Source organism: Dreissena polymorpha, chromosome 8, assembly GCF_020536995.1.
Source record: "Dreissena polymorpha isolate Duluth1 chromosome 8, UMN_Dpol_1.0, whole genome shotgun sequence".
Lineage (NCBI taxonomy): Eukaryota > Metazoa > Mollusca > Bivalvia > Myida > Dreissenidae > Dreissena > Dreissena polymorpha.
Genome location: NC_068362.1, coordinates 97,165,011 through 97,188,620, shown reverse-complemented (window position 1 = coordinate 97,188,620; position 23,610 = coordinate 97,165,011). Strand labels below are relative to the sequence as shown.

The 23,610-nt window shown below is 38.0% G+C and overlaps 1 protein-coding gene across 1 annotated transcript; it reads right to left on the bottom strand.

Annotated features, from left to right (window-relative positions):
• Positions 1 to 12,537: 12,537 nt before the first annotated feature.
• On the bottom strand, positions 12,538 to 15,402 carry LOC127841052 (homeobox protein lin-39-like). The gene is made up of 3 exons (XM_052369570.1): positions 14,428 to 15,402; positions 14,009 to 14,175; positions 12,538 to 13,399 (listed from the first exon to the last, which is right to left on the bottom strand). Exons 1-3 carry the CDS (start codon positions 14,909 to 14,911, stop codon positions 12,839 to 12,841), a joined length of 1,212 nt encoding a protein of 403 aa, XP_052225530.1. The 5' UTR covers positions 14,912 to 15,402; the 3' UTR covers positions 12,538 to 12,838.
• Positions 15,403 to 23,610: the final 8,208 nt, after the last annotated feature.

Here is a 23,610-nt window from a genome sequence, read left to right as displayed (position 1 = left end):
CTTGCATCCTCCTCCTGAGATTATCCTCCTTGCATCCTCCTCCTGTGATTATCCTCTTCCTGTGATTATCCTCCTTGCATTCCCCTCTTGTGATTATCCTCCTTGCATTCCCCTCTTGTGATTATCCTCCTTGCATCCTCCTCCTGAGATTATCCTCCTTGCATCCTCCTCCTGTGATTATCCTCTTCCTGTGATTATCCTCCTTGCATTCCCCTCTTGTGATTATCCTCCTTGCATTCCCCTCTTGTGATTATCCTCCTTGCATCCTCCTCCTGAGATTATCCTCCTTGCATCCTCCTCATGATTATCCTCCTTGCATTTTAACACACAATCCATGTATGATTACAATATGATGATTACAACAGACTTGCATTTACATAACAGCAGCCACAATTACCTTAGGCTGGTTGTAATGAAGTGCAAATCTGCTTATTGATCACTTCCACATTCACCGAAATTTAATCTGAACACACACAGAAGTGTTGTTTTCAATGCCGAGTGTGGTACATCATTTTAACAACTTCAGTATTATTAAAAGAAACATTGTAAATGTCTACTGTACAAAATATACATGCTTTAGGCCTTAGGCTATGGGGAACAGTTTCCCATACAGCCACTGGACCCTTTTGTTGTTGACAATATTTGAGCCTGATTCGATAACAAACAAGAACATATAAATAAATTGATTATGTTTCTACTATTACCATATGTTTGCTACATAACAAGCTATTATATGTACCTACTTAATGAAAAGGTTTGTTTATGTCTATAACTGATGTTCTAGTTAAGAGTAAGGGTGTCACGTTTACAGATTTTTCTAAACGTTTAAACGAAATGAAATAAACGAAATGTTCCCGTTTAAACGGTATCAGGGGTTTTTCTGCCTATTTTGGGAAAAGGAGTCTGACCAAATTGGGAATTTTTTATTGACAAAATTGGTCATTTTGGGAATTTTTGCTTCGATGAAACGGCTCATTTGGGAAAAAAATGTGAATTAATCATGCTTAAAAAATTCAGTGGTTTAACAAATAAATTTGTTTTTATTTGGTTATTTTGTCTTCTTTTTGTAAACAGATGCAATATTGGGCATGTTCAACGTTAATTCAATTACTGCAGTTTTGTTTTTCAGTTACAGTTACACTCTGTGATAAGAACTAAACAGTTAAAACCTTATAGCAAATATTTTGACCAAAACAAACACTGGTTAGTCACACAAGTTATAAGACACTTCATTCTTAAAAAAAAAATTTTGGAATTTTTTTTTTTTTTTATAATTTCGGTTTGGGATCAGGTCCGTTTGCTTTGGGAGTGCCTCCGTTGTCCGGAGGCGCAGACAGTGCTGAAAACCCCCTGGGTATCCCTATGTCCGTTTTAAAATCATCACGCATCAGTGCCATCACTTCTTCAAACTGAAAGAAGTACTTATTTCCTGATATTATATTTAGTGCATATCCCATTCGCACATGATGTCATACTAAAACCAACTGTTCTCATCGTTGTCTAACCAATGGGTTACAATTTGTCTACTTACATGCCGTAATATTTTGACACGAATGTGAATTATTTACCAACATTCCTTAAACAAGAGTAAACCAGTTTTCAATTATTTAACGTTCTACTTATAGCACGATGTATATCAAAAGATGCATACTTAAATTTTAGTAAAATGTTCCTATACGGAGATTGTTCGCCATATCTCGAGAAATGAATGGCGATGAATAAACGTTGTGAATATTTCCTTGGGCCAACGCGCGTTGAATGTTCAAGAGGATTCGGGGCATTCTCATGCAGCAAAAGCCGGGAATTTCATGATGATGCGCGTTAAATATTCAAGAGGTCTAGTCCGTACATGGTGTATTGTTATGCTTACGGTATTATGAATAAGGGCCATCTGGAGCACAGGATACAAATAGTTTTTAATACGAGTCTTTTTCAGCAACGAGGGCCCTCTCTACACTTTGGGGGATTGGGGCCAGGGCCCTTAGAGGGGGGAATTTTGCGTCGTTTTGGGCGAAAATGGGAATTTTAGAAGATCTTTTCACCAACCATTGAGCACTTAAAATTGCGATATTTTAATATGATTTATATAAATAAACAACTAATCAAAGTTAGTAGCACCATACCAGCAGGCAACATAGGTATAACATTAAATAAAAAAAAGGGAGGGGGGATTTATAGCTGAAATAGGGGAAAAAAGTATACTTTTTTCATGTTGGAAAGCCGCCGATATTCGGCAGTAAAAAATGCCAAACGAGGGCCCTGGCAGCTGTTAAAAAGCTTTGAAACGTCACAACGTAATTAACTAAAACGAATTTTATTGATATAGACGGGCGTTTAAAGGTTAACTGTTTTTGTAAAGGTTTTTGAGCAAAACACGAAACGTGGCCTTTCAAACGTTTAAACGTGACACCCTTAGTTAAGAGTATAAATGTTTTGAGTAAATAAATAAGTGGCGATAACAAAAAAAGTAAACGATATATATGTTTCTTCAAACTCTTGTCATTTTTAATATGAATATATAAAGCATATTGAAGGCTGGTGACCTAAAATACAAATAAAGCATGTGTTTATTCTTACTCTTGTCATTTTGCATGCGAATAAATGAAGTATATTGACTTTCCCCGGACCCAACCTGCCACCCCCATTTATCCCAGGGTTCCAGATTGTTAAATGTACACATATTGGGATTGGTTTGACTTTTCAACAAGGAATATTGACGAAAATACACAGTTTGAAAAAAGAACCTGTGTTAATGTATTATATAAAAACAAAGTATAAAACGCACTATGTGCCTATTGACAAAAGATTGAGGAACACTGGACAAGACCGTTTTCATCGAGAACACTCGAGTTGCCATGCCTGTTTATAATACCTATACGCATATTTTTGTCATTATTTGTTGTTGAAAAGTCAAACCAAACACAATAGGTGTACATTTAACAATCTGGAAACCAAGGGGTAAGCTGGGGTGGGGGGTAGGGTCCTGGGGAAGGTTGGTAGGGGGAATTAATTATACTGCTGCTTTTTCAGTGAATTATGCAATATTCTATCTTAATATCCGCAGTATTTTGATAAATTATTAATATTAATAGGATTTCGGTATATCTACACACCGATTTAAACGCACTTAACGCACATGGTTAAACAAACCCTAGTCATTTTTCATTTTAATAATGTATTTTGACTGCTGGTGACCTACCGGTACTTCTTTTGCCAAAGCCTTTGCTGCTGAAGCCAACAGCATACCTCGTATTTGTTTGTATTTCGTGGTCACGAAGGCTTTTTATGCATTCTTCAAGTGATCCAAAAAGCACGGTCACATCCTTGGCCGTTTTGTAGTGGAACAGTTTTCGGTAACTCGCAAGACAGAGAACGATTTGTGGTACACGCATAACTCTTGTCATCTACCGTTCTAACTCTTTACAAATAGGGTCTACGCGATAAACTACTCTTCTAAATCACAGGTGAACGGAATCCGGATAGGGCCAAGTTGAGTGTCGCGTGTCGACCTTCGAGGTCGACACACGACATTCAAGCGACATTCTGTCGACGCTCAATACGACGCGCGACAATCATGCGACAATCAATATTTGAGTGTCGCATATCGCGCTGGGTTTTAGAAAAAAAATGCAGAAAATCTTGACTGTCGACTGAATTGTCGCGCGTCGTATTGAGCGTCGAGAGAATGTCGTGTGTCGACCTTCGAGCGCGACACTCGACATTCTCTCGACGCACGATACGACGCGCGACATTCATATGATATATCGCGAGAATGTCGCCTGTCGAGCTAAAAATAACACGACATTCTCTCGACGCACGACATTCTATCGACGCTCAATACGATCGTTGTGATAAACTACTCTTCTAAATCACAGGTGAACGGAATCCGGATAGGGCCAAGTTGAGTGTCGCGTGTCGACCTTCGAGGTCGACACACGACATTCAAGCGACATTCTGTCGACGCTCAATACGACGCGCGACAATCATGCGACAATCAATATTTGAGTGTCGCATATCGCGCTGGGTTTTAGAAAAAAAATGCAGAAAATCTTGACTGTCGACTGAATTGTCGCGCGTCGTATTGAGCGTCGAGAGAATGTCGTGTGTCGACCTTCGAGCGCGACACTCGACATTCTCTCGACGCACGATACGACGCGCGACATTCATATGATATATCGCGAGAATGTCGCCTGTCGAGCTAAAAATAACACGACATTCTCTCGACGCACGACATTCTATCGACGCTCAATACGATATATCGAGCCAATATCGCGCAATTGTCGCTTGTCGACCTAAAACCCCTAGGTTGACACACGCGTTCTCTCGACGCTCAGTACGACGCGCGACAATCATGCGACAATCAATATTTGAGTGTCCCATATCGCGCTGGGTTTTAGAGAAAAAAAATCGCAGAAAATCTTGACTGTCGACTGATTTGTCGCGCGTCGTATTGAGCGCCGAGAGAATTTCGCGAGAATGTCGTGTGTCGACCTTCGAGCGCGACATTCGACATTCTCTCGACGCACGATACGACGCGCGACATTCAATATATCGCGAGAATGTCGCCTGTCGACGCACGACATTCTCTCGACGCTCAATACGATATATCGAGCCAATATCGCGCAATTGTCGCTTGTCGACCGGTGTGGGAGTAATTTTTTCATCTGCAAGCAAGGTGTTATAGTAACTTGTTCAGCTTAAGTTAAAATAGCGGCATCTAGAAGCAGCAATAACAGCAGCAGCAACAGTAGCAGCAGCAGCAGTAGCAGCAGCTGCAGCAGTAGTAGCAGTAGCAGTAGTAACAGTATTAGAAGTTGTTGTAGTAGTAGTAGAAGTAGCTGCAGTAGAAGCAGTAGCCGCAGCATCAGTAGCAGCCGCAGTAGCAGCAACAGCAGTAGCAGCAGTAGCAACAGTAGTAGCAGTAGCAGCAGTAGAAGGAGTAGCAGCAGTGGCAGTAGTAGCAGAAGTAGCTGCAGTAGTAGTAGTAGTAGTAGTAGTAGCAGTAGTAGTAGTAGCAGTAGTAGAAGTAGTAGTAGTAGAAGGAGTTGTAATAGTAGCAGTAGCAGTGTAGTAGTAGTTGCAGCACAACCAACAGTAGCAGTAGTTGTAGTTGTTGTAATAGTAATAGTAGCTGCAGTAGAAGCAGCAGGAGTAGCAGCAGCAGAAGAAGTAGCAGCTGTTGCATCAGCAGCAGTAGCAGCAGTAGTAGCAGCAGCAGCAGTAGTAGTAGTAGTAGTAGTAGTAGTAGTAGTAGTAGTAGTAGTAGTAGTAGTAGTAGTAGTAATAGTAGTGGTTGTTGTAGTAGTAGTAGTAGTAGTAGTAGTAGTAGTAGTAGTAGTAGTAGTAGTAGTAGTAGTAGTAGCGGTAGTGGTAGTGAGACTGGTAGTAGTGGTTGTGGTAGTGGGACTGGTGGTAGTGGTAGTAGTAGTTTTAGTAGTAGCAGAATCAGGAGTAGTAATATTACCAGTAGCAGTGTAGTAGCAGTACCAGCACCACCAGCAGTATCGGTAGTAATAGTTGTAGTAGAAGTAGTAGTAGCTGCAGTAGAAGCAGCAGTAGCAGCAGCATCAGTAGCAGCAGCATCAGTAGCAGCAGCAGTAGTAGTAGTAGTAGTAGTTGTTGTAGTACTAGTAGCAGCTGCAGTAGAAGCAGAAGCAGCATTAGCAGCAGCATCAGTATCAGCAGCAGGAGTAGCAGCAGCAGTAGCAGCAGGAGAAGCAGTATTAGTAGTTGTTGTAATAGTAGTAGTAGTAGCTGCAGTAGAAGCAGTAACAGCAGCATCAGTAGCAACAGAAGCAGCAGTAGCAGTATCAGCAGTAGCGGCAGTGGCAGAAATAGTAGCAGTAGTAGTAGAAGTAGTAGTAGTAGTAGTAGTAGTAGTAGTAGTAATAGTAGTAGTAGTAGTAGTAGTAGTAGTAGTAGTAGTAGTAGTAGTAGTAGTAGTAGCAGCAGCAGCATTAGCAGCTGTAGCAGAAGTAGCAGCAGTAGTAGTAGTAGCAGCAATAGCAGCAGAAGCAGCAGCAGCAGTAGCAGCTGTAGCAGTAGTAACAGCAGTAGCAGGGGTAGCAGTAGTAGTAGCAGTAGTAGAAGTAGTAGTAGTAGTAGTAGTAGTAGTAGCAGAAATATTTTTAGTATTATTATTATTAGTAGTAGTAGTAGTAGTAGTAGTAGTAGCAGTAGTAGTAGTAGTAGTAGTAGTAGTAGTAGTAGTAGCAGCAGTAGCAGCAGTAGCAACATCAGCAGCAGCAGTAGCAGCTGTAGCAGCTCTAGCCACAGAAGCAGCAATAAGAGCAGTAGCAGGAGTAGCAGCAGTAGCAGTAGTAGCAGCAGTAGCAGCAGTAGTAGTAGCAGTAGCAGGAGTAACAGCAGTAGCAGCAGTAGCAGGAGTAGCAGAAGTAGCAGTAGTAGCAGAAGAAGCAGCAGTAGTAGTAGTAGCAGTAGTAGCAGTAGTAGTAGTAGTAGTAGTAGTAGTAGTAGTAGTAGTAGTAGTAGTAGTAGTAGTAGTAGTAGTAGAAGTAGCAGTAGTAGTAGTAGTAGAAGTGATGGTAGTAGCGGTAGTGGTAGTGAGACTGGTTATAGTGGTAGTGGGACTGGTAGTAGTGGTAGTAGTATTTGTAGTAGTAGAAGTAGTAGAAGTAATAGTAGCAGTAGCATTGCAGTAGCAGCACCAGCACCACCAGCATTTGCAGTAGAAGTAGTTGTTATAGTAGTAGTAGCTGCAGCAGTAATAATAGCACTACTAGAGTAGTAGTCAAAATTCAGTCATTGGTGCGTGATTGTTGCGAGTATGGTCGTTTGGGTTCACACTATTTTACACTCACGTGTTAGTGTTCAAGTCACATTAAGATGTTTATTCGGCTGAAATTCCATGCAATAAACACATGTTTTCTTCTGGTTCTAAGCTCAGTATGGAAGCCCATACTTTTGTTATTTTTTTATTTTTATATGCTATTATCTATAATAGAGACAAGGAGTTTAACTTCGTTTGCCGAAAAACTTTACCATCTTTACTGTAAACTAGGGTCGACTTCGATCGCTCACTTTAGTCTGGAAACGTAAGTTGTAATATGCATGTTTGGTAGGGTAAGTGATGGGATGCGCTTTAGTTTGGATGGGTTATTTAAGAATACAGTATACTAACTATTTTGAGTATACTCTCTCAAAACAAGAACATCATACAGTACCAAATTACATGGGAATACCAGAAAATATCGACGATTTTCGTGCACACTATCGAGTAACAAGACATTTATTCGATATATTGCTTGAAATGACAGTGCTGTTTAGTTAAGCTTGGAACTTCATGTACATTTCCTGAATAATTTTTCTCAAGTTCAATTAATTTTCCTGCGCCTGCTATCAAATAAATCATGTTTTACTGAGAGGTTTCTGAGTGTTTCTTAAAAAATCATGTAAGAAGACTTAATTAATCATTTAATAAATACTTGAGGCTCGCTCTGTAAAAAGAGGTTTTAATGCATGTACATAGTGTTGTCCCAGATTAGGCTGTGTAGTCCGCACAGGCTTATCAGGTGCGATACTCTCTGTCATAACTGGATTTTCGCTCATAGAAAAATACGACAAAAGCGGAAAGTGTCTCCCTTATTAGTGTGGACTGAACATGCAATCTGGTAAAACAATTTAGGCGCATGCATTAATTAGATAATAGCCGTCTGAATGCTCTTTACTTTTGATTCATGACACAGTTACATGTAATAATGTATGATTTGTCCGTTTAAAATGATGCATATTTTGTTGTACTGGGTTGAACGATACTTTTATTTTATTAATCATTATTAATGTGTCCACTCAACATTCTTGCAGTTATGTTTTGCTGTGTTATATAATTATATCATAATAACTAAAATTTTAACAACTAGCTTCTCTTTTCTTCATGTGATTTATTTATATATTTTATACCTGAAGAACAACAAAATCCATAACATAATGAGCGCAAACCATGATACCCTATATTCACGGAACAAAACTATGTTTGACAAAATTCAGAATCAAGGTCCCCAATTTTCAAAAATTTTCCAGATCAAATTATTTCCAAGTTCCATCAATTATTTATCTATGAATAAACAACACTTGTATCATCTATATGTAAGGCTATTACAATAAATGGTTGTTAATAGACTGATAAACAATTGAAAAAGTTACATAATCTACAGATTATAGAGCATTGTGCTTTGATTTCATTGTTCATGGAATAAGAACCAATATCATAATTATGATGTGCAGCTCGCACTCAAAATTGCCATAGGCAGATAATACCTAAAAGAGATAACAATTCCAGTTCATGTTATTGAATCTTGAAGAAAAATCTGGAAAATGCATAGCATGCAATGTTTATGCAGTTATTTGCTACTGCAGCTACTGCTGCTACTACTACTACTACTACTACTACTACTGCTACTCCTACTACTGCTGCTACTACTGCTACTACTGCTACTGCAGCTACTCCTGCTACTGCTGCTACTACTGCTACTGCTGTTACTGCTGCTACTGCTGCGACTGCTGCGACTGCTGCTGCTACTGCTGCTTCTGCTTCTACTGCAGCTACTACTAATACTAATAATAATGCTACTGCTGCTGCTACTGCCGCTACTGATGATACTGCTACTGCTGCTGCTGCTACTGCTTCTACTGCAGCTACTACTACTACTACAACAACAACTACTACCGCTACTGCTGGTGGTGCTGTTACTGCTACTACACTGCTACTGCTACTATTACTACTCCTGATTCTGCTACTACTACAACAACTACTACCACTACCACCAGTCCCACTACCACAACCACTACTACCAGTCTCACTACCACTACCGCTACTACTTCTATTACTACTACTACTACAACAACTACTACTACTACTACGACTACTACTACTACTACAACAACCACTACTATTACTACTACTACTACTACTACTACTACTACTACTACTACTACTACTACTACAACTACTGCTACTACTGCTGCTACTGCTGCTGCTACTGCTGCAACAGCTGCTACTGTTGCAACAGCTGCTACTGCTGCAACAGCTGCTGCTGCTGCTACTGCTGCTGCTGCTACTGCTGCTGCTGCTACTACTACAACAACTTCTAATACTGTTACTACTGCTGCTCCTGTTACTACTGCTGCAGCTGCTGCTACTGCTGCTGCTGCTGCTGCTACTGCTGCTGCTGCTGCTACTGCTGCTACTGCTGCTGCTTCTGTTGCTGCTGCTGCTGCTGTTATTGCTGCTACTAGATGCCGCTATTTTTATTTAAGCTGAAAAAGTTACTATAACACCTTGCTTGCAGATGAAAAAAATACTCCTACACCGGTATATCGTATTGAGCGTCGAGAGGGTGTTGTGTGTCGATCTAGGGGTTTTAAGGTCGACAAGCGACAATTGCGCGATATTGGCTCGATATATCGTATTGAGCGTCGAGAGAATGTCGTGCGTCGAGAGAATGTCGTGTGTCGACCTAGTGATTTTTAGGTCGACAGGCGACATTCTCGCGGTATATCATATTGAATGTCGCGCGTCGTATCGTGCGTCGAGAGAATGTCAAGAGAATGTCGAGTGTCGCGCTCGAAGGTCGGCACACGACATTCTCGCGACATTCAAGCGACATTCTCTCGACGCTCAATACGACGCGCGACAAATCAGTCGACAGTCAAGATTTTCTGCGATTTTTTTTTCTAAACCCAGCGCGATATGCGACACTCAAATATTGATTGTCGCATGATTGTCGCGCGTCGTATTGAGCGTCGAGAGACTGTCGCGTGTCGACCTATGGGTTTTTAGGTCGACAAGAGACAATTGCGCGATATTGGCTCGATATATCGTATTGAGCGTCGAGAGAATGTCGTGCGTCGAGAGAATGTCGTGTGATTTTTAGGTCGACAGGCGACATTCGCGCGATATATCATATTGAATGTCGCGCGTCGTATCGTGCTTCGAGAGAATGTCGAGTGTCGCGCTCGAAGGTCGACATTTTCGCGACATTCAAGCGATATTCTCTCGACGCTCAATACGACGCGCGACAATTCAGTCGACAGTAAAGATTTTCTGCGATTTTTTTTTCTAAAACCCAGCGCGATATGCTACACTCAAATATTGATTGTCGCATGATTTTTTCGCGTCGTATTTAGCGTCGAGAGAATGTCGCTTGAATGTCGTGTGTCGACCTCGAAGGTCGACACGCGACGCGACACTCAACTTGGCCCTATCCTGATTCCGTACAGGTGGTTGGCATGTGGCTATAATATTAATTAGTGAGAACATCATTTTGAATGATAAATAATCAAATTATAACGAAAAATCGACGTTTCTGAAAAAAATCACTATCAAATATTTATAGATCTATATTTGATAGTGAAAAATTCATTTTGATTTTTCGTTATAATTTGATTATTTATCATTTAAAATGATGTGTTCACTAAGAAACATCGTAGCCACACGCTAACCACCGTGTTCTAAATAACAAATTTAGAACAAACGCTGTATTTGTTGGTGATGCTGTTTTCTGTTGTTAGTCGCTTATCCAACTCATGAAATGGTTGGCTATTTTGTGCGTTTCATATTTAACTATACAATTTTTTAACTGATGTTTGTTGACTTTGAACATTAATACATAGTGTGTGTGTGTAAATATAGTTTAGTTTGCAGGTATTTTCCCAATAAAGGACTTTAAAAAAAATATCCATTACATATGATTATGTTATGTATGTACACGTATATTAAACGTCGTGCACTTTTGTGTACGTAAATGTAAAAAGTATCAATTTATATTTGGATTTTGATGTAATTGATACTACATAATTAATCATTAATTGATACTATTAAATGTGGCATATAATGTATTTAACATGTGTTTGTTCTTAAAGATTGAAATCAATTACCTGTTCAAACTAAATTGCATAGGTCTAAATATATGGTATGTTAAAACATGTACTTCAATAACACGCATTTTTCTATCGCACATGAAAAATCTTCTCACAATACTTTTCGATTGAAAATTTAAGTCAGACAGTGTTATTAATTGAAAATATGCAAAATTATCGTCAAACAAGTAACCATTACATATATACATATCAGTTGGTGCTTATACATATAAAACAAGGTGTCAATTCACAATGGAGAAGTAAATAAAGAGCGAGGAGCCTGTTCGAAGTATAAACGCATAAAAGAAGTGGAACATTTATTTATGCTCGATTTGTCATTGTCGGCTCGGTTACTACTTAAATGTACCATGGGTACTTTTAAAGGGGCCTTTTTACGTTTTGGTAAATTGGCAAAATTAACAAAGTTGTTTCAGATACGCAAATTTTCATTTTAGTTATGATATTTGTGAGGAAATAGTAAAACTGAACATTTATCAAGCTCTAAAATATCCATTATATGCATCTGTTGACGATTTGAAAACCTGAAAAGTATAAAGCGTTGCAACGCGAAACGATGAATAATTGAAAAGTTCTGTTGTTGTAGTTATATTTTGGAAAACTATGAGGATTGCTTAAAGAATTCATCCGGTGATAACATGAGCACTGATGTTCGAGTGGTCTAAGCGGGAGACTTTTACTCCAGGACTCCAGGGGTCAGTGGTTCGAGCCCAGTTTCTGGTTACTTTTTTTCCTTTTTTAAATTGTTTTCTTGATTTTTTTTTACTGGATATCTTTTGGTCCAATGTTTTAATGTATCAATATAAAGCATTTAACGACAAGCTTCAATACAGAATACTTAAAATTTCCTCTGGTAGTTTTGTTATCCCGCCAGATGTCGTAATTTTCGTAGCCGGAGTACATTTAAGTAGTACCCAATCCTACAATGACCAATCGAGCGTTATTTATGACTGCAACAGTAACAGAAATGGCATAATGGAATGTGGGACGAAAGTGTGTATGAATCCGATAACTGAGACGCATTTTTCGGCCAATTGAAATATGAACCCTAACACAACAATGAGGAGGTGTGTCGTTAGGTTGTCCATGCGAATTTGTCCACGACCTTCGAAGTGAAATTAGGCTAAGGAGAACGTTTTCTCCGATTATCCCCAGTATACATTTTTCTTCTTGTATATCTCTCCAATCTGACGGCCGAAACAATTTCTTATTACCGGTATACTTATTTAGAATATTTACCCAACAACGCAAATGCAATGGTCAATTGCATTAAGGCATTCGTCTGCGACGTTTTATGCCATTAATCCGGTTGTAACGACGCATGATTCACCAGATAGGCGTAACAGGACAGATTTCTGGTAAAATACAATTGTAAAATAAAATGTTTGAAAATTATCATCAACTATTGAAGAAATCAGTATGAATAGCGACTGTGTGACTAATGTTTTATCACCAAATGCACTCACTGGTGCGTGAAAAAAAAACACAAACACTTTTCTTTTTTTTTTATTTTCATGTTGTTTTATAACTTATTAGCATTAGTAATAAACATATCACAAATAAATATTACAGGCAATATATTAGATTATCTGTACAAAAAAAGCATACAAATTGAGATGAGGTCAAAAAAACAAAAGAAAGCACAGACAAATTCTTTATTATTGTTATAGAAAATAATGTATATTTACACTAAAACAATAAAATTTAAAGACTTAAAAATAACAACAATGATGATTTCATCACATCGACAGTTCGTCGCTCGAAGATTCGTCTCATCCACGATACAGCGTGTTAACGTTTATAAAAGCGCCGCTTTGCCCCAGTACACCGTCTTCGCCGTCCACACATGTTCGCAATATCCAAAATTACAGCACATTTTTTATTTATATTACACACAGGCACATTTATAAATACTTAAATATAACTCACGAGAACACACACACTAGCTTCTTTGACCCGTATACGCGAATGACGACATAGGTGACGTCATCGACGTACCAATGTTTGTAACGCCGGGGTAGAGAGGGATGGGACGCTGAAAGTTGTACGGTCGAGAGAAGAGCTGGGGACTCGCCTCATACGCGGAAACCTTGAAAAGATCCTTCGGCGTGGCGTGTCCGTTCGGGAACTGACGCTCCACTCCTAGCGCGTACGTGGCGTGATTGTTCAGATACGGTGAAGGGATCTTGGCCGTATCCACCACGGAGCCTCGCTGTAGAGAGACGTCGACGGGCGAAGGAAGTCTACCAGTGAACGCCGGTGGTATATCGTCTGAAAGAAGTCGCCAATCGCGATCAAGAGGTGACAACTGGCTGCTTTGGGCGCCATTTCCAGCCGTCGCTGCTGATGGAGACGCCAGGTGGAAAGGCGGTGGTCGGATGCCGAGGGCTGTGAGTTGGCTAATGTCGACGCCTCCTGTCGGGAGACAGAACGCTCGCGACTCCTCGTCCTCGCGCTGCTGTCGCTTCTCCTTCATGCGGCGGTTTTGGTACCAGGTCTTCACCTGCAAGTCATACAACCGATTATTGTACAAAAGGTCATGTCAGCCAATAATCCACACGTAACCAATGAATTGTGTACCCATACAAATTACACAGACTTATAAGCTCCATTAGCGTAGACGATTTTATTGACATATTAAGTATACTTAGACCATTATTGAAATTATTGTTAGAACGTGTCACAGTCGCTGCAGCAGATGCTGCAGCAGATGCAAGGTTGAACAATATAGACCATAGTTTTTAGCCAAAAGTTAGCGACATTTAGAACACATATTTGACAATTTCGCGACACTTGGTTGACAGCCAAGTCATTAAAATTATTACTATTCCGGTTACAAAACCTACCATAAAAATATTCAAACCCTGTTTCATTTGATAAAGTTTGCGTATTGGTACATAATTTTATTTCTTATTGACATGTGTTCTGATTTTTAGTTTGATCAGTATTATGGTTTCAACATGTTGAAAAAAATCACCTCAAATCATTACGAAATTACTTTTTTCAATATTTGTTTACAATCAACTAAATAACCATATCTAGCCAAAATGATATTTCTGAGGGTCACATGTACCATCTGGTTCCCGTCTAATTAAGCGACATAATGCCCTACCTGTTGCTCCTTCAGTTTTAGTGTGTTGGCGAGATGCGTGCGGTCGCTGGCGGTCAGATATTTCTGAGTCTTGTAGCGTCTCTCAAGCTCCTTCAACTGGTCTCCAGTGAACGCTGTGCGTACCTTCTTTCGGCGCGCGCTCGAATCGCTGCACGTGCTTTCATTGTCTGGAATTAAATAGAATATTACATTATTATGTATTGTTTGGGTAATAAAAATATAAATTTTAGTATATGGACGTTTAATACTTTTAACCGGCATTATACAGTATAATACGACTTACGACATGAATTGAGTCAGTATACATAATTCAGAGTAACATCATAATCATGCATTTCAGCCATAAAACCTTATTACATAGTGGATGTGTCAGTTTCAATTAATTGCAAAAACGTGGTGACATATTTTCTTGTAAATACCTGAAAATGCGGAGCTAGCGGACGTCGATATAGGGCTGCACTTTTCCTCATCTGGGAATCCCGTAAGACTGCTGTCATCAGTGGCATTTTTGTCATCGGCAGCAGAGTCGTCGGAAGACGACGGCGGGGTTGACGTTGAATGCAGCCGTCGGCGTTTCGGTGACGGCATTTTGGGGGTCGACGTCGACACTTCAGGGATAGTTCCGCTGGACGTGAAGTCGCAGACGGAAACGTTACCTTCGTCGATTCGCAGACTGAGACCCCGTGCGTTGTAGAATTCCTGAAACTCGAGCCATCGTTGCTCTTGCGAGATATTCAAGTTGTGGTCTGCTGCAGACGACATGTGGTTGGCAGACGACCTTGACGGGAAGCTGCCGCAAGGCGGCGACACTGCCTCGATTGCATGCTCCACGTGACTGCTGACTGCCAGGCTCTCGATGGAGAAGCTCTGCCGCTTGGGCGCCTTCCTCGGCTCCAGTAGCATACTTCAAGATTCAGATTCACACAAAATAATAACCCAACTATCCGCGCTCCGTTGGTCAGATTCTAAGTCGTATCAAAAACACAAGACACAGTAACATAACACAGTCCACGCGATAGGCAACAAATAATTCCCAGATAAAAATATGAAACAAAAATCAGTTACATTAAAATGTAAAATTAGTTTTATTTATTCTCTGTCTTTTTTGTATTTTTCTGTCTCTCTCTTCAGCGTGCGCTCTGCAAGTGATGCTCGAAACTGTAGTCCCAGGACAAATATACGATGTTTTTTCTAGTGAACAGCTTGTCCTAATGGGTGTCACAAACACTATTTACTCGCCATCCATTGTGACCAATTGTGAGCGGGCTTGGGTAATTTACCCGATCAAACATGTTGGTAGCGCACCGTCCAGCTAAATCATTGTTAACTCCATTATCCGACAATTATCAGGTTGAGTAACATTTGTGCTCAATTAAAACCTGTTGACAGATTAGCCATTGTTGTCAGCGAAACATAATGGTAAGGTGCAAACGCGCTAAGACAATAATAACACTTTTTACTACGAATTAGCCCCTATCTGAATGACGTGATTAGGCCAAACAAAGGAATTATTGGTTAACCAACGACCAGTCAAATAACAATCAAAACCGACACAAGAGAGTTAATGTATTAACACATTAGCGATTATCGAAGTCTCGTGTATTATCTCAAGTGATTAGAAAAGTGTTCTCAGGAATTTAGACATTTCTTGACAAGTGTTGTTTAAATAAACAGTTAAATGCATGTGTTATTGTCAACGTATTTAGACATTAACAGAATACACTGTATTAATTATTATATGTCCGTGTATTGAAACATTCATGTTGCATTCAGTAAGATTTTTCAAGAACGCGCAAATTGTTTGTACAGGAACGTAAATTTTTTATATAAATAGTTTACACGAAAATAAAAGTGTAATTGGGGAAATATGGCCCGCCAAAAAAGCCTTTTGAGGTGAAGATTGGACACAGTCTCAAATAATTAACATCCTATATTTGACCGTGAAAGGTGAAACAGGTGACTGTATGTGCGCCTCAGTAAGCTTATAACTTTGCGTAAAATCCACACCGGTTTTGGCAAAGTTTTTCTTATTTGACCGAAAAGTTCGACCTTAACCTTTAACATATGGACCTGTAACCAGCATGTGACTTAACGTCACGTAATTCTATGTGTAAATGTATCCATGATGGCCTATGATATGCGCGGACAATAAGTAAGTTTCCGGTTTATTTTTTAAAAACCTTTTTTATCAATGACATTAAACTACAACATTGAAATAGCGACCAATTTCTCGCAATGCGAGTGGTTAAATAGAGATACTCATTGCATAAAGAATTTATGGAATAAGCTTTCATTTTTGTATTATTTACTTTAAGCATGAGTGTTGGTTGGATGACTGTATAGCCCATAAGACTCGCAAAAACTAAATTATTGAGTTCTCTCCATGCATGAGCTGTATGTATTTATAAAAAGCAAGTATGCATGATATGCGAGTTCAAGTAATAATGATTGTGTATTATGAAAAAATATGTTGTACAATAAAAACCTCCAAAACACAAATCCACAGCCAATACTATTGCCGTGTTCAACCGTCACAAATCAGCGCGAGGGCTAGTACACATCCTCGCAGCATATGTGTCGCGTTCTGGGAAAACTGGGCATAATGCATGTGCGTAAAGTGTCGTCCCAGATTAGCCTGTGCAGTCCGCACAGACTTTCTCTAAAACAAAAAAAATCATAACAGCGCATTAAACCCAGTTTTCTCAGAACGCGACTCATATTGTGAGACGTTCCAGCAGCACAATCGACGGCTTTGGTAAGTAAATATTCAAAACCTTGATTTATATAAGTGGATCGTTCAATCTTATGGCGTAGGACGTTCTCATATGAAATAGCTTTTATCCACCAAGGGCTGTTGATACATTATGTGATAGATTTTGAGAATTGTGGGTCATTCGTTAAAACCGGCTAAAAATCGTAAAATTGAGCACTTATAATTTATTCTAAAGGATAGTTGTTCGATTGAATAGAACACTGTCAATACATGTATCGATTAAAAACGCGATCTAGGGCTCTTTTCAACCCTTCGTTTCCATGATATAATCAATGTACTATGGTTTGGACACTTCCAATATTGTTTTGAAACAGAATTGCAGTTTTTTTCTGTCAGAACAATCTTTGTAAAAAATGATTAGAGAATGCTGTATACCAACAATAAAACTCCGTCTTTTCTCACTTGCAAGAAAACAGCCTAAAAAGCTAAATGAGTCTACATTTATAATCTGACCCGATTTACTGTGTTGACGTATAAAGTAGTGTTTTACATGAAATGACAAATTTCACTTAATGGTTCAATTAACGCAATAACTATATTAAGTCTGGCTGCACAGCCAAATAACAAAATAATTATGTCTTATGCCATATGCGGTCAGCGAAGCTACAGCCCAGCCTGGTCAATATCTGTCTTTCAGTATTTGTTGATCATTACTGATGCATACAGAAATATAATAAACAAAATGAATACGTGATTAAATGTACATGAGATATAGTGTGTATGAATTTGAATGCATTCGTACAATGATTATTTAAAACGTGAAAAACAAAAATAAATGCAAAACTAATTATATCCAGTTCAAAAAGGGACGGAGAGGGCTTAAAATCGCATTTGGTTAATAGAAATCCTTCACTTTGAACACGTCACCACAAATACCCCACCTAACACGTCACCTTTAATCGAATGTGAAAATGCCATATTTCAATATCAAAGCAATATTTTATAATTAAACTATTTGTTTCTGTGCAATCTTCAACCAAAATAGCATATTCAAAGTACACATTTGGTAATAGCAATCATAGTTATACAAAAACAATCGCGAATGCATACGCCTCATGCTGACGATCTTCAAGTCGGTTTCCACGAACGATTTTGAAAACTATCACCGAACTTATTACTCACGATAAGCGATGTTGGGTGCAATGCTATTCATATGGGACCGTCTTACGTCAGAAGAGTAAATGGTTGGCAATGAAAAATATTGTTGACAACATGTATTTACTTACCATGTAAAAATGCCTAATAATATTCGGCCTCACGGAAATGGGTGACAGTTGTCCAGGGTGACCATTATCAGTGTTGATTTATTGGCTTCGCTCCGGAGAGCGGCGACTAGAATGTAATGCATTTTTTTTTCGCTTATGGGAGGAGAAGTTATTTTACGGATCAAAGTATATAGTTTTGTTTTAAGAATATCTTGCATAGTGGTGATTTTTGTGTGTAAAAGTGTAAATAAGTACTGCATTTGTGCCTATTACATTTATTACAACATTAATTGCCAATAATGCAAAGCTAATTGTTATAATTAATAACTGATCCACAACTGATCACAGGGGAAATATCACAGGGACTGGGCAAATACGCGAAACTTTCTGTTTTTTTTTTATAAAAACAAAATATAATCAAAATATATTTATTTTTTGGTTTTTCTAATTTGCTTAGTTAGTGGAGAATCAATGTAGTACGATATTTGACGACCTATCGCGCAAGCAAGTTTATTGGAAGGCGTAGTGGTACGAAAACGTACAATGTATTAGTTTATTAATACTATTAATAAACTAATACATTGTACGTTTTCGTACCACTACGTTGTGTATAGCGATCGTTATTTTATGTCTATTAATTTAATAGACATAAAATAACGATCCCTATACACAACTTCACCAAATAGCAGTACATTTCAGCCGAAATAGCTCAGTTGGGAGAGCGTTTGACTGAAGTTGTTAACGCAACAATCAGCTAAAGGCCCCCGGTTCAATCCCGGGTTCCGGCATTAACTGAACAGTTCGGCGGCTGACAATTTTTTCAGAAAGGTTAATAAATATAACTAAGCTTTATTTCATGTAGACATTTTAAAATCCATTTTATTACAATTGGACATTTTATTTAAATAATTGGATGCCGCGTGGTGACAACGTTAATTAAAATTTCTTACATCACTTAAATATCTTATAAAAAAACACGTGTTTTTATATTAACAAATAAATGCAAACAACACATCTATTATCCATGTATTTAATGGTTGTCTATCATAGGCCCTAAGTACTATCCTACCACATATATAGCGCGAAGCGCGACACGTATTATTGATTGTAACAAAGAGTTGCGATAAAGGAAGCAGCCGCTTATCAAGGAGGAGCTGTGTCCCAGCAACCCGTTTCCCTAGAGTCAAGCACTCCTCGGATTTTTTTTAAGAACCACATATAGAGCACGAACACGTAATACTATCCAGGTGGTATGGGCCCTTTAGCATTATCCGACCATTACGTCCATAGTTATCTTCCTTAGAATTTGAGAAATTTTGAAATCGTTGTTCGAAGTCCAAAATTTTCATCCGATTGTTCCCAAACTTGCACAGGTTTTTTTTATCAATGAGGACCCAACCCAAACTCTATATGAGCAATATCGGACCATAAGTCCAGAATAATGTCTCTTTGAATTTAAAAATAAAAGTGAAAAACTGCTTGGTTAGGTGATTATGTCAACATTTTTCATCAGATTCTTTCCAAACTTACAGTGTCTTCATATCATTGAGCATTTTTACCTCATTTAAAATGAGAAACATCGGGACAATAAGTCCAGAATTTTTTTCTATTAAATTTGACAAAATAAACAATTTCCACTTGTTTAAAAGATTTCACAACTTTCGTCTAAATCTTTCCAAACTTGTTAAGTGTTTTTATATCAGTATAACTCGAACCCTATTGAAAACGATGAATATCGGAGCAACAAATCTACTATGATCTTTTACTGAATTTCGAAGTATTGTGAAATGCAGCTTCTTTATGCAATTTACAGTTTTCATTCAATTTTTTTTCCATACTTTTACAGTGTTTTCATATCACTGAGTACTCAACCCCTATCGTAAATGAGCAACGTAAGAATAAGTTCATAATCATCTCCCCTTGAAGTTGAGAAAAATATGAAATTACGCTTACAAGATGAAGCAGATTTTTTAAAACCTGCACAGTTCTGTTCCATTAATGAAACTGCACACGGATGCCAGTAAAAAGGAAACCAATGTAAAAAAAATGAACTATGAAATATTTGGGGGTTACAACACAAAATCATAGATAATGGTTATTTGGGGGTTATAACACAACATCATAAATAATGGTTATTTGGGAGTTATAACACAAAATTATAAATATTGGTTATACCAGTATCTTTTTCTATTTTGTTTAAAATAATCGGCCAATATATTAATATTTACAGTAGAAAAAAATCGTCCCATGTAACTTCATTGAGTGCCTTTTAACCTGAAATTCCCGACGCCCTTTGACGGTTTGCATCAATACTTATCTTGTTCATTCTTTCAACATAGTTTTTAGTTAATTGCTAGTACATGTGTATGATTGCGGCAAAAGAATGCCTACGTGTATTTTCAAAAAAAATATTTACCGGCATTTAGGCTGAATGAAAATGTAAAAATCGATTCAGGAAAGTTAAACAAACGTGACCGGATTAAACAAATATAAGAAACAACATGGTATTGTAAAAACAACAATTCGAAGACAATTAAATTAATTTAATGTCGTTGGTTGCCACGATTACATTCACACGTCGGCACTTTGATAGTTTATATCGCGGTGTCTTTGGGAATCGACACGTCCTTTGAGACCTAATCTCTGTAGAATTGTTATCAGGTAGTCGTTAAAAACGCCAGTCTCTCGTTTATGATTGTTAAGGAAACTGTGAAATAAAACATGGCAACTTTTAATAAATAGTAGCGTATAAGCGTATAAGAATGGAACGTTCAATTTTACTTCATATTAATTTTGATGTACGCATATGTGACATGCTGGTGTATGCTAGCCGAGAGAGAGAGTTTCTGTTAACAAATGTAACAAATATATGTTCGTTTGTTAATAATAATGAGTCAAAATCGTAAAAATATTAAGCAAATATAAGTAAAGCTTTTTATCAATAAGTTAGCAATAACTTGTATTGCCCAGTGTTGTAACTATAATTCTAGAGCACTATGTGATTTAATGGTAGCAAGACAGCTTTTGCTTCTAGAGTTCCGGGTTCAATCCACACGGCAGGCATAGTTTTATCATATCTTTATGATATCAAAATATTTCAAATATTATAGTTTTGTAAGTAAATTTGTTAAATGATATAAGAAGAAAAACGCAGACCTGTGGAAAGTCCCTTAAATGTACAAAACTGTGACAGTGTCAATAGACAAACAGATGTAAGTGGAAATTGTTGTTGTTGTTTCAGTTTGCACTATACAGTGATGTTCCCATCCAGGAATATCACAAGATAAGTAACTGTATAGGTTCAAAATGATTTGCTAATTTCAAATTCAGTTTGTTGTATATGACACGAGTTTCTCAAATCTTGTTAACAAGAAAAAATAAGTAATTTATTTAATTTCAGCATGCCGTAGAAAGTTGTTATTATGTTGCTCTGGTGCATTGTAAACACTAAGGCGATTTAATCTTAATTAACGAATTTAACTTCCCTTTGATTGCTTTTTAATTTTAATAACAATGTTTTGATATTATTTTTCATTATTTACATTTGCGTGTTTGTTATCAATTCTGAGCGTGAACCGTCATTAAGCCGGTTTAAATGTCCCAATGATTTGCAATGAACGTTCCAATGCGTTGGCTCGGGTACTACTTTATGTACCCCGGGTACTCTTAAGTATACTTAAATATTTCCCTGTACGAAAAATAAACCAACAAGTACCCGGCAAATTTAGACTATACCAGATTTTTATTCCCGCCCCAAATCCGATGACGTTAAACGCGCTAAGGAATACACAACAAAATTCCCTTGAACAAAACCTACCACAGCATTATTTTTTGTGTAGATGTTTCGAAATTATAGAGGCCATTTTACAGAATATTGACATTAATATAAACATAATTAATTTAAAAAAAATAGCTGACAACGACCGATTTAGCGTTAGAATTCCCGGGTACGTATCAGTATTTTCCCGTACCCGGGGTACATTTAAGTATACTTAACATTACCGGGGTACTTGTAAGTAGTACCCGAGCCGACCATGACCAAATCGAGCCATACAAGACAGTGTTGATAAGAATTTATCTCATAATATGTGTCAGGAGGTTCATTTTCCCGTATATATTAGACAACAACAGCTTATCATTATGCACATTATTCACTCAATGTCATAACCACGGCACTGACTATCCATGCATCTGAAAAATCAAATTTAACTTACATCTCTGAAGTAGTGTCCAAACAATGACGCAAACGCGCATCACAGATTTAAAAACATATCTTATTAACAAACAAAACACACAATTCGATACAGCTCCAATTACAATAATGATTATCTGAAAATATACCGTCTTTAAAAACTCACAAAAAGCAAATTTAGAGCAGATATATCTTTTAAATATCCGACCCGTTCGAAGGATAGCGATACCGTATGGGACAAGTGCTCAACTGAATTCAGTCACGAATTAGAAGCTGTCCAACACGAGAACCGTTACTGGGAATACCAAAATGTGTAGCATTGTCTCCTGGCGGTTCTTAATAATTAAGGAATCCCTAGCCGACAGACACACAAAACAAGTAGCAAGCCGTCTGCACGCATATTGGCTTTGTTAGCCAAATAGCAACACTATTCCTGGCCTTTTGTATTCGTATTTTGAAACGCACTGTTCTGTGTTCGAAGCAGGAATAACCGAATGCAAAAGTATGTTCATGTCATGTTGTCGTATGCATGGCAAAAGAAAACGGATTGCTATTATCGTCGCTCTGTACGTCCGTCACAGTTCTAATTCAAATGCCATCCAGTTTGTTCTGGCAGGAATGTACGGTGGCATAGAGGTGACATTAACTTCTCTTTTTTTAAATTGCTCTCCTCTTTTTTCTATCTCGTGTTAGCTATGTCGTGGCCACGAGATAGAAAAAAGAGGAGTGCAAAAATAAATAAAAGCGGCGTACAATTTAAAAAGAGCGGTGCTTCTCTTTTTTTTAATTGTAAATTTAAGTAGTAGTAGTAGTGCTCGATTGGTCATTGTCGGCTCGGGTACTACTTACATGTACCCCGGGTACTCTTAAGTATACTTACATGAACCCCGGGTACGGTAAATATACTAAATCGTACCAGGTCGATATTAGACTGTACCCGAGTCGTAATCCCGCCTAAAATCCGATGTCGTAAAACGCGCTACCGATTATCTTAAACAAACTTCTCTTTAAAAAAATTGTGTCAACATGCTTTGTGAGTATGAGTTTCGATAATATAGAGGCCATTTTACAGAAAATTGACATAAATGTGAATATAATTAATTTCAAAGTAATAGTCGACAACGACCGATTTAGCGTTAAATTTCCCGGGTACGTTTTAGTATATTTACCGTACCAGGGGTACTTAAGAGTACCCGGGGTACATGTAAATAGTACCCAAGCCGACAATGACCAATCGAGAAGTAGTAGTAGTAACAGCAGCAACAGCAACAACAACAGCAGCAGTAGTAGTACTAATAGTAGTACTAATAGTAGTATGTTATGTTATATCACAGCCTTGCCTGCTTTGACCATATATATATATATATATATATATATATATATATATATATATATATATATATATATATATATATATATATATATATATATA

Coding starts and splice junctions, on each gene's coding strand:
- LOC127841052 (XM_052369570.1), bottom strand. CDS start 14,911: ATGCTACTGGAGCCGAGGAAGGCGCCCAAGCGGCAGAGCTTCTCCATC. Junction 14,176..14,427: donor CGCTAGCTCCGCATTTTCAG/GTATTTACAAGA, acceptor ATTTAATTCCAG/ACAATGAAAGCACGTGCAGC. Junction 13,400..14,008: donor TAAAACTGAAGGAGCAACAG/GTAGGGCATTAT, acceptor TATGACTTGCAG/GTGAAGACCTGGTACCAAAA.